This window comes from Lepidochelys kempii, chromosome 6, assembly GCF_965140285.1.
Source record: "Lepidochelys kempii isolate rLepKem1 chromosome 6, rLepKem1.hap1, whole genome shotgun sequence".
Classification (NCBI taxonomy): domain Eukaryota; kingdom Metazoa; phylum Chordata; order Testudines; family Cheloniidae; genus Lepidochelys; species Lepidochelys kempii.
In genome coordinates this window covers 51,192,945-51,205,105 of record NC_136385.1, presented here as the reverse complement: position 1 = coordinate 51,205,105, position 12,161 = coordinate 51,192,945, and the positions used below count along the sequence as shown (strand labels likewise).

General features: G+C 37.9%; 1 protein-coding gene across 7 annotated transcripts in view; it reads left to right on the top strand.

Moving 5' to 3' along the window:
* SHANK2 (SH3 and multiple ankyrin repeat domains 2) overlaps positions 1 to 12,161 on the top strand; it is a 613,170-nt gene that overhangs the window by 367,199 nt on the left and 233,810 nt on the right. The window contains exon 1 of one of the 7 annotated variants that reach the window (XM_073347896.2): positions 4,003 to 4,147. The exons of the other annotated variants lie outside the window; for them this stretch is intronic. Within the exon in view, the coding sequence (XP_073203997.1) occupies positions 4,081 to 4,147 (67 nt within the window). The 5' untranslated portion in view covers positions 4,003 to 4,080. Of the gene's footprint in view, positions 1 to 4,002; positions 4,148 to 12,161 lie in introns of those variants that run through there. 7 annotated transcript variants of the gene reach the window in all.

Below are 12,161 nucleotides of genomic sequence, written 5' to 3'. Positions count from 1 at the left end.
AAATATTGGATTGTTAGGTGACTGAGCTAGCAAATGGAAAATTCTATTTTAAGAGCAACTTTATTCTGGGAACAAGTATGTTGATTACAAAGAGGATTTTACTGTTGTGGGGAAAAATAGTTTAACCATCCAACTCAGTGAAGAACAGTAGTGAGAAGAGGAAGCAAGGTATTAGATCAGGTTGCTGAGAGAGACCATCAAGCAGATTTTACTGTAACTGTATAAAACAGTGATCCTGGAAGAGCTAGAGCTCTGAGGAGGCATAAGTATCTTCCCTTGAAAATCCCTTTTGTAGCATTGGACTCTGAAACAGTGTGGAGTTCTGACAATGTCCAGTATTAATGCTGCTTTGGAAAATGTAGTGTAAGGTAACAGGCTTGGGGGAAAAAAATCCACTTTATAAGCGGTTTCAGAGTAGCAGCCATGTTAGTCTGTGTCTGCAAAAAAAACCAGCAGTACTTAGAAATTTTCAAGGGTTTATGTTCACTATTCAGATAAAAGTTAAGTCTGGTTGACTTGCAGTCTTCCAAAATTCTGAAGCTGATGAGGGTGCATTTCCTGTTGTCTTTCAGCCAGATGACCTCAGTATACTTTGCAAATGAGACAGTCTGTTTTGTACATTTGTAGATATATTAGCTGAATTTAATTGCAAAGGCTTTCGGATGTTACTTTTCAGGGCATAAACTAGACAACATGTAAAACCAATAGATGCTCACAGATACGCAGACCACATTGCACAGTGACATGCATTTTTTCTGGTGAATCCATCAACTGTCCCTGTACCAAATTAGATAAAGTGGAATTGTTCTACTTTTTCCAGGTTTTTCCATTTTTATAGGATCAATTGAGTCACCACTTCTTATGCTTTTTGGATGAAATGGGACAGTTGTTTAATGGTGCACAGCAGTTTGATAGAAAAAAGCAAATTATCCTCTTGAAATATGGACTGAATTTTAGTAATCTGGCCAGGATACAAAACTGATACATCTCTAATCTTGCAGAAGGTTCAGTGGTATCTTTATTGATCAAAAGCAGCCAGGTCCTTTTTGTGTTGCATTTAATCCAGGTGTACTGGTAACAATAAACCGGACCATCCTTAAGATTTAATAATTTATTTAAACATATTTCTTAGTGAATCAACAAAACAACCTACTGTACCACTAGGGTTTTCCATGGTGATCTCCAGTCTAAATACTGCCCTGCCCTGATGCTACATAGTTTATTCAATCAGACGATCTCATAGTTTGAGTGACTAGACACGGTTTATTGGTGGGGGGAGCGGGAAGAGGCTTCCAATGAGGACACATACTTTAAAACTTTAGGAAAACTAGGGAATGGAGGCAAAATAGTTTAACACAATTGACAAAAAACGAATCCTTATGGAAGGCAACTGGATTACCAATATAAGGGAGTTACAGAAACGTCAAGCTTTGTGGAGACCTGAATCAGAGGGAATGGGGTCTGATCTTGTACCCAGTGAAGTCCATGCCAACACATGCATAGTCCAGAGAAAAGAAAAATGTTGAATGTCACCTTTGATCTGACTATAGGCAGTTATTCCATGCATCTACTGTGTTCTCAATATACTTCTTCCCTTAGTAGTTGTGATTGTGGTTCACAAAAATGGTAAATATGACTATACAGAAAGACCTGGGATTGCAAAATTTTGAAGGAATGGCAGATTGAAAATAATTGGTATTTGCACAAGGAGTGAAAGCAAACTTTGTTGCCTTCAAACTTTTAATATACTCCCCCTTAGTCCTGAAAGGACCAGCACAAAAATCCAACAGTTAATCAAAAATGGCTCTGGAAATGCATGACTTTGGCAAAACATGCTAAGCTTTACTCAGTCTTTTTACTTTTTGCTATCTACCCAATTATTTGTATGGATTGTAAGCTTTTGGGAGCAGGAGTTAGTTTACATCTTACTTCTCTCCCATTTACCGTGGTCTTTATCCAAAGTGTTTTACAAAGGAATTATCACATATTTTACTGGGTGTGTTTGGTGTGTGGGGTTGTTTTTGTTTCTTTGTTTTTGTTTTTTGTGGTGAGGTGAATGGAACAGACACAAAATGGTTGTGACTTCCCCACAATCGCATATCAAGCCAGTGATGGAATCAGGACAAAACCCACGTATTCTGACTCCCAGTCCTGTTCTGTAACCACTATATTCTTGTCTGAACAGCATATAACATGCTGCTAGCACAACTACGTTTAACAATGTTCTCAAGTTCAGGAAAAAAAAAGTTTAAAATGTCAGAATTTAGGTTGCATGTGATGGGAGCAGCAATTCCAGGGAAAGTCAGGTTTTGCAACTGTAGCTGTGGGCTAGAGTGAAGCATACTAAATTGTTTTTTGGATATGGAGCATGTTCAGTCTGGTCAGCACTGGGAGCCATGAGCTGGGTGAGGGTGTGCATGCTCAATGAGGATAGAATCTTCAGAGGTTTTAGCTGCTAAAGTCTCAAATTTCTACTGGACACGTTGAACAGCAACTTTTCAAAGAAAAGGTCACCAGAATTTTTTAACATGGGCAAAATAATGTATATTCCCCTATCCTTGGTCTCAGAAATGGCTGAACAGCTTGGGCTGAAACTTTCAAAAAATATTCAGTCTGAGGCAGATCTCCAGCTTGGAAAATTTCAGCCCAAAAGGTTTAATGTTTGACAAAGTTATTTGCAACTGAAAACTGGATCTCATAATGGGAAGAGTCAGACAACCTTAATGGGGGGTGCTACCATCTATATTTTTTTTAAATAGTTTCATCCTCCTGACAAAGCAATTGACTGTACTTGTCGTGGAGTATCATCTGGTGATCCCCATTGTTATCCAGAGCTACATTGTGCTGTAATAAAAATGTAGCCCATTCCCCAAATTGCTAGCTTCCTTAAGCTATGACAGGAAGCAATAGTTGGAAGAGAAACAAATGGGGATGGAGGGAAGAGGACAAGACAACAGAGAAATTACGGTTCAGTATACTATGTAGCAGTCTCAGCATGCCAACTGTCCGTCCATTGTCATTTGTCTTCTGCATGAGAGCAGAAGTGAGCCTTAAGGAAGTGATTGTAGAAGGTCATTGTAGGGCTAAGAGTTCTCTGCGTCTCTCCCACAGATATGGGAGACACTGAACCCTATACTGCTATGCATTGTACCAAACATAAATATGCTGGGTACTGAATTGCATGGATTTTATGTACAAGGATACAAACCCTTGCCCATTGTTGATTGTGATAATTAACTATCCTGTAGAGAAACACTATGCAACCCAGATTTTTATATTTAAATGGGTTCTTTGGGAACTAAGACCCCTTTAATGCAGATCAAAGCATCAACCTTCCCATTTCTTCTAGGAATAGCTGGTCAAAGATATTCTGCTTTTAGTTATGGAGGGAAGGATTCATGCTTAAATAAATAACCATGGTAAAACAAATGCATGCTAATTAACTATTCGTGTTGTGTTTTGCATCTGAAATGGTCTGAATTTAGCACACACTCACTACCTGAGAGATACTTTTAATGTGGACTTTTGAAGAGACAGTAGAAAAGAGTGGGTTTTCAGAAACAGTAAAGCAGTTTTGTTTGGAGCAGTACAACAAAAATATAGACGTGATAGCTGTACCATGTTACTAATAGCTGGGTTGAATCATATTCTTTTCCTCTCTAATGGCATGCGTAATTGCTCTAGGTTTTCAGGCGTCCTTCACCCGCACTTATTTAGATTAGTGACTGATGCATTTCCATGGAAACCTGCACCAGGAAAAAAAAAATCTGTTGGCACAGTGTGGAACTAGGAGGATATGGGCTGTGATTCTGAGCCTACAACTTGTATAAAATAACAGATTCTTTGGTTGATGCTGGATTTTTTTATTATTATTCTTGTTTACAAGAGTAAGAATTACTGTGAACGTCATTATGGATTTAAAAATTTAGAAGCTTCCTTTTTCTTTCTCTGTCTCTCTCTTAATCTTGCACTTTGGAGCAACTTTTTGTGTACAGCTGAAATAGTTACATTTCAAAATTTACTATCTGGATTGTGTTTGTTTCGTCATGGGGATGCAAAAGAACAACACATTCTAGTGAGATGGTTACACCTAGGTTAGAAACTATGACTGAGAACTCAAGATTCAAGAAGAAAGTTCATTTTGGAGGTATTGTGTAACTTAAATGAATAACTCGTTGCGTGGCTTTTAAATGTAAAGATGAGACTACAATATGGAGCAGTGCTTGGAAAATAAGGATTCTATTTTAAAATTTTAAACTATAATGTGGTGTATTGCATTTGTGCTCATAATTTCATACATTCTTATTAGTGCCTAGCCTATAGTCTATTTCTTCTTAAACCTAAAATATATTGTAATTTACAGCACATTTTAAAGAATAATTGAGACATTAGAAAATAAAGTGAGAAGAATAGGTACAATTCCAGATGTGTTACTGTAGGATTTGGAAATATATGGAAAGCTTAATTTTATTTTTTAATTTTTTTTTTTTATATTTGGGATAACCGGTCATAGAATTTTAAAAGGAACTTGTCCTTATAATGAATGTTGTTCTAATTTAGGGATGTGAAGGCAATTATCTACCTTCATTAATTTAGAAATATATTCAATTAGTCACTTTTCAAACTCCATTCCATCTCTCCATTGGACAGGATACCAGTCCAGTTTTCTAAACTGATCACTACAATCTCATAAATCAGTTTACATTTCAGTTAGTAGGCTTTGTGTTCATTTATCTGTACATTAGCATGTAATACATGTTTTAGGATAAATTGCCTCCATCAAAATAAAGTAGGTCATCTCAGTACCTTGTGTAGCTTGCGGAGTATCATAGGTGCAGTAGACAGTAGGTTTTGTACTGTACTAGTGAACAGATTGCTTTAAGGAACAGAATTTCTTCCATAAGACGTCTTGGATTTCATACAAGTTTGCACAATGCTATTGTTCTGTTAAAATGAAATAGCAGCTCAGATTAATTACCTTGAAATTAAAATCCCCATGTAATTTACAAGTTATCCTGGGGAAATGGCAATAAAATGTCGCACAGCATTCTGATGCAGTGTGTAATCTCTCTGAACTCATCTCCCTATAATATTGCTGCACATGGATATATACAGTACCATCAAAAGTGAAATTTGGACTTTTAAAGTACACGAGCGCAAAATGTAGGGTGACATGAGACTGAGTTAAGGGTTAAGTTTGAGTTAACTGAATTTCATTGTTTGTTTCATTGACGGTATCTGTAATTTGCTATTTAAATATAGATCCTGTTTTGTTTTTTAAGCTTTCCATTTTTAAATGTATTGATAAGCATTTTCAAATAGACATTTTTCTTGGTGTGTTTTTTTTTTAAGGGTATCCTAAAATGCATTTTGATGTACTGGCTATAAAAGTGATGCTTGTGATCCAAATTTAGAAACATTCTTGTCCTTAGGAGATATTTAGCTTTAGGTTCTAAAGTGACCTTAATCTCCTTCCTTCTCGTACCACACAGGCTTTCCATACCTCTGGCTTCGCTTCTCTTTTCAGTACACTTCAGCACTGGAACTGAGTTCTCTACTCGGCTGACCCAGCATATCATTTAAAATATTCTCAAGGTTTCTCAATCTGATGCTCAGTGTATTCCAGGGCATATCTGGTGGGGAAATAGCAGGGCAATTCAAATTTAGAACTGATCAGTTGCTGTGGACACAGCTGCCAAGCTTTTTGTAAGGGTCCATTTTTCTGCTAAGTATTGTTCGAGGCGGGTGGAGGATGGGTGAGGTGAAAAACGACCGGGAGGAACCTTGCATCATCCCACATCCCGTGCTCATTCATACCCAATAGGTGGCGTCATCCTTTTATATTAAAAATATTTTAAAACTTTAAATAAAACTACTGTTATAGATACGTGAGAATTCAGCATACATGTTGTAGATCCCCAAAATAAGTAGCAAATGCCGTTACTCTGAATTAACAGTGTAACTAAAATTGGTATCTGGTACTGTAAGTACAATAGTCATGATTTTAAAAAAAAATCCTATAGCGAGAGTCCATGCCAGGTTTTTGTGTCTGAATTATATCCTCTTGTAAATGGTACCACTAAAGTGCTGGTTATCATGAGGGAGTAAATGTGTAAGCAGATGCTGGAATGATTATATCTGGTCAGTATTTGAAGGATTGTTTGTTGCTAGCATTGTCTTATCTATCTTTAATCTTCTCCTCCTCCTCCTTGCATCATCTTTTGCTGGAAGAGGGCAAGTGGTGCTCATCTGTGTCATTCCCTAAACATAATTGCTGAGAATGTTTTAGTGATGCAGCTGGCATCTTTCTCTTTTCCAGAGATGGAATATATTAACTCCATTTCATGTGGGCCTAAACTGGCGTGGTGCCTGAATCCCCACTGTTGTGCTTTGGTCTCTTGGAGAAAAAAAAATAAATAAAAAATCTGCAGTCAGTTTTGAGACTGGAAGTAACAATTAGAAAAACAGCATTCAGTTAACTGAATGAGACTGATGTTGGGTGTAATGAATAAGAATATAAATACATGCTGGAAGTTGTTCTAGTTTGAATCCTGCAAAGACTTGGTCAAGTGAGTAACTTGACTCTCATCAGTAGTTCCATTTTACTCCAGTTATTCACATTCTGGAATGGGGCTTCAAGAGGTCACTTGTGAAAACATGCATGTGCTTAATTTAAGCATGCAAATCCCATGGAAGTCCGAAAACTACTTGTGGTTGAAGTTAGGCATGTGTAAGCATTTGCAGGCTCAGAGCCTTAGTCAGCATTTCACTGTAGGGAATAAAACTCAAGTTGTAAGTAATGACAAATCTTGTGACTGTTTGGATTTATTCTTAAATCAGTTCTGCTTGACTGTGTCTGCACTTTATTGTTTTGCAGTCTACAGATATTCTAACAAATCATTGTACCAGTGGGTACTCTAACAATAACAGCATATTCCGACTCCGTGTCTACACAGCAAGTTACAGATTTGCAGCATAGTTTGCTATGCAGTATTACACCAGGTTCTCTGTATTACACCAGTAATGTCCCATGTGGAAATTGCTAGAGCACAATGAAAGTACTAGCGTGCAGCCTACTTTGGGACTTCCCAGGTTCAAGATGTATCTTCACTGCATAACTTAAAAAAATGAATACATTTGAGGATGTTGCAATATGTTGACAGACAGCTAAGAACAGAGAGTGAAAACTGATTGAAATAAATTATTTGTTACAAATTGCTCATCCAACTTTCATAACTTTATAAAAAGATTTAGCAAAATGTATTTGGGATTACGTTTTAACTTTGGGCCTTATCATGTAAATAGGATGGGAGTAGAGTGCTGATCATCTCAGAATTAGGCTCTTGATATGTTTCTGTGAGATTAATTTTGTTTCTACTTGTTTTGTTTTGGGGTTTTTCCACCCCCCTTTGGAATTGGTTGATATAATGGGGGGTCTGATAAAATTACAATAGCTCATGATTATGGATTAGGTTGAGATTCAAGGCTCTTCCTTTAGGATTTGAACTCAACAGGGAGATGTTTTACTATTGAAATTTACTTTTAATTTTTACAAACTATAATAAAAGCACCCATCCAATGCTCTTGGCACCTTCAAGCATCATTTAAAAAATATACTAAATTAGTAATCAGACTTGATAACTTCCCCCAGATCAAGTTAAATTACTCATCAATAACATAGATATAATACCAATGAATCAACTCCCCACATAATCCCTAGAATCCCAGATAAATCAGTACCCAAAATGCATTCATTCTTGGGCAAGAGAGCCTGCAGTATACCCTGAAGGCTAAAAGATATAATACATCTTCAGTCAAAGGAAGCAAAATTTACCCTTGCCATGTCTCTAGTTTCTTTCTCCAACCAACCAACATCACCTCAGTCTTATGTAGGCTGAATTAAAGCCAGCTAGTACTCATTCATGCCCGAATCTCTCCTTACTTGGATAATATAATCGATTCTTCCAGCTGACTCAGTGGAGACTCCAGCCTGCTGGGGATACTACAACATATGCTTCCTCCCTAACCAATGACCTCCATGCATGTGTCGCCCCTCTTAACAAGACAGAATACAGAAACCCACAGGAGGGAGCCCTCAGGAAAGAGGAGCAATTGCCAAATGCCACCCTCTGTGAGTACTCAGCAAAGCAAGCTGGTTCTGAGCCACCCTAAAGCAAACCCTTCTGTCCCTTTTGTGGTTTGCAAATGAGTCAATACTAGTTTGCCTAAAACAGGAAAGGCCTTGTGAGGAAACACTATCCATCCCAGAGACTTGTTCCATCTTTGATGTTTGCATACTTGCATTTATTTCTTCATAAGTAAATGCATGCAGGTGACGTTAAATAAAAAAAAACAAAAAACAATAAAAACAAACACAGAAAAAACCAAAACCTGTGGAAACAGAGTTAACATAATGGTGTCAATCTTGTTACATACAGCATTAATTTGATGGTCTCAGCTATGTAATCTTTCTTTTGAAACACAGAACATTACTGGAAGAAGAGAAGCTAATGCTATAACAATTGCTTATATGGAAAAATATTAGGCAAGTATTTACTTTTGGTTTTCTTCCAATTAGAGCCAATTTTGTAAATAATATCAGTTGGTCAAAACCAAAACTTTTCATGGAAACCTATCAGTTTTGACAAAGCTTTCATTGGGAAGGTTGCTCAGGTCCAGGATGGAATTTTTGTGGAAAGACCAAGACTGAGCCACAGAATAGCCTGGTGGTTTAGGCCCTCACTAATTCAGAGCAGGGACTTGAATCTGAGTCGCCTACATCCCAGGCGAGAGCGTGAACCAACAGACTATTCCATGTGTCCGTTTCCATCTCGGCGCGCTCTCTAGAAATTAGGTGAATCTCTTAACCTCCAGATTATTTCTGGGGAAGAGTGGTCTCTGGTTTTACACCTAAAATTTGAAAGGTCTCTGTTTTGTCCCAACAAGGAATCTTTGAAATCTTCATGTGATGGAGAAATTTGTGCATGTCCAGCTCTACTTGCAAGAGAGTTAAGTGCACTAATAGTTTTCAATTAACACTATGAGATCAGCAGACCACTGGTGGTCCATGGGCTAGGGATTTTGAATCACTGTTCTCTACCATTGTTCCAGGCTGATGATGCCCTTTTCATAACTCTAATTTATGTTACCTTGTAATAAGATGGTATGTGTAAGATTTCCTTTGCAAACTCCATGATTCACTAAATTTGATCATCCCTTTCAGTATCTTCTGTGACTAAGACAATTCACCATAATCCTAGTAATCTTTGTCCTAATAATCACTATCTAGGCTGCAAAATTGTACTACCAACGGTCTTTTATTTAAAATCCATAATTCCAGAAGAACCAGGGTAGCACTACTGCAAGGAAGTAGTTTTATTTCAAGCATTTTGTGCCTATTTCAAAAGAAGAAACTTCAAATACTTTTAAAAAATTTGTGGTTTTTCTGTCTAAAGAAGAACTGGTCTTAGGCTGTGAGAGCCCAAGAGAGGTGAACACTAAAATTTCAATAAAATTAAAATCTGTTTAGAATTAAGCAAGTCTTTTTTTCCTCCCCTCTTACTCGTAAAAGGATTTTGCAGTGGTCAACAAAGACCACCTTTAATTTTGTTTAAAAAGAAATTACTTTGTTCCTGAGCTCATACTATCTCTCGTTAGTATCCTTACCATCTCCTATCAGTAATCATAGTGAATCTTACCCCCCCAAAAGAGGTCATAATGCTATTTCTTCAAATTTGCACAAAAAAGTACTCAAGATAATCCTTGTTTCTTCTGATATTAGCCATCACCTTGCATTGTACCTAACTGCAGGTTTTGGTTCCTAAGTAGCATAACTTGGGGGTACATTTTAGTCTCTGTACCTTAGACAGGTTCTGCTCGCGATGAAAGTTGCCTACAGAACTAATTTGTTTTATTTTTAGCTTCAAAACTGCACAAAATACTGTGTAGGACAAAGGGAAGTTCTGGACCTGCTTCTGAAGACCGCATATTGGAAGGGCATTGTCCTGCAATGCTTACGTGATTAGTTGCTTTGAAGATATTGTGGAAGAGATGCATGATCAGACCATTCAGCATTGATGGTCCAATTTAGGCCTTGGATGTGAACCTCTAAGGCTTAGCCTACACTAAGTTTTTTGCTGGTATAGCTTTACGGGCATAACTCTCTTAGTGTAACCACAGCTTATACTGACCTAAAAATGCATTTGCCTGTATTACTTATATTGGTTCCCCAAGCAAAATAAACTATACAGGCAAAAGCACTTTTATGATGGGATGTCTACAATGGGATTTTTGCCAGTTTAGAAATGTTGCAAAAATCACTCCCCTAACCAACATTGCTACATTGGCAAAAGTTTCCACTGTAAGCCTGGCCGAAAGCTTTAAAAGCTACAACTGGGTAGAGAACTGAGGCATGACTTCTGGCCTTTATCAAATCTGCTAGCTGTCTTTACTCCCCATTTCACTGTAGCAGGAGCAACACTGCTTCAGTCAGAATTATACCTATATTGGTAACATTTTTCCTTTCAGTCTAAAAGGGTTTCTTATGCTTACTGCAGGGGGGGAAATGATAGGCATGTATACATATTTTGTGGGAAATTGAAAAAATACTGTGTTGTGCCATGAAGAGTGATATGCCTCTAGGGTAAATTCTGGTTTAAGTAGGCAAGGTTCCCAAAATGAACATGTGTACATGGTGCAAAATCAGTATCCATATTATGGCTGGTATCTGAACAGATCCTGTGCTCCCTGCATAGATTGTTCCTGCCCCCTGCATGTTGTTCAGGGTCCATTGTTGGACTAGGAACAACAACAATGCAGTCCACATCCTCTGACTTTGAAGAACCACCCTCTAATGTCCTTCCTTTTGGGACAGTATATGGCTTTTCCACAAAAGTTTTATTCTGGCAGTGGGAACAGTGTGTGGTGGATGCCTTCACTCCCTATCTCTGCCAGATACTTGCTTTCTGACAGACCTATGCACAGCACCTGGCCAGAACCTGGCCCAAAGTATGGAATGTCTGTGGTTACATATCACATGTAAAAAAATATCCCAGATACCCATATGAGGGGCGAAAATGTGCTTGGTGGGGAGGCACTAAGCTATCGAATTTATTGTGGCCAGCTAATCAACAAAGAAGGATTATAACTCCATGAGTGGTAATTTGGAATGGCTATGTTAGCTTGTTTTCTGGGAAACACTTCCATACAGCATGCAGAGCTATTTCCCCCTACTATAAATTAGCTTGTTAGCATACAACCAAAGTCCTAAAAATCTCTCTAGCATGGTGACACTTATAATCATAAATGAAATAGTTTAGTAATATAACCTGACTTTACAAATAACTCACATTAATTAATGGGGATAAAGCATCTAATGCTTTGGGTTGTCTCTAATATTACAAGAAAGAAATGAAGTAGTCTAGTATTTACTTTCTTTATGCATCACATGCACATGTCTGCCACTCTAAACTCTGCCCACAACTCTGGCAAGCAGTCTGAGAACATATCCAATCAATGATCAACCCACAGCAGTTTCCTAGGTAACCAACACACAGCTGTTGAAATGCACTGCTAACAGGAGAAGGGGGAAGAAAAGAAAGGGAATTGCTGCATGTGTTTTTCACTATTTTTTTTATACTCCAAAACCATTTAAAATGTAGAAATCTATTAAAAATATAATACTGTAATAGGACCAGTTTGGCTGACATTGGCTGCTCTGTGTCATAGGGACATCCCAGTTAAGGGATAAGATCATTCTTTGCTCCCTAGGCAAACATTGCTGTGAGTAATAGGACTGTATCTTCTTGGTATGGAGGTGGGGCAGCTATGGAGGAAATCTTCTGGCCCAATGATCAGGCTAGTATAGTGGGAGGTCCATGTGGAAACCACATCCATGTATCCCCAGCTGAAGGACTGCCTCTCATTGGGTGGGAAGTGGGCCAAAAAATTCTCAGTCCACATATCGTCACAATGAATACCTTCATTTCTTTCAGCCTGTATGCTAGTGACATCATACTGTCATTTGTCTTTATACTGCAGCATACCAGGGGTATCTGTCTTGAGCAGTAAAATCTCCCCTTTACTAAATATGAGCTAAATTAATCTAAGTTTGTACCACATCTATCCTGTATTATGAGGATCTCATTCTTGGTGCAACTCTA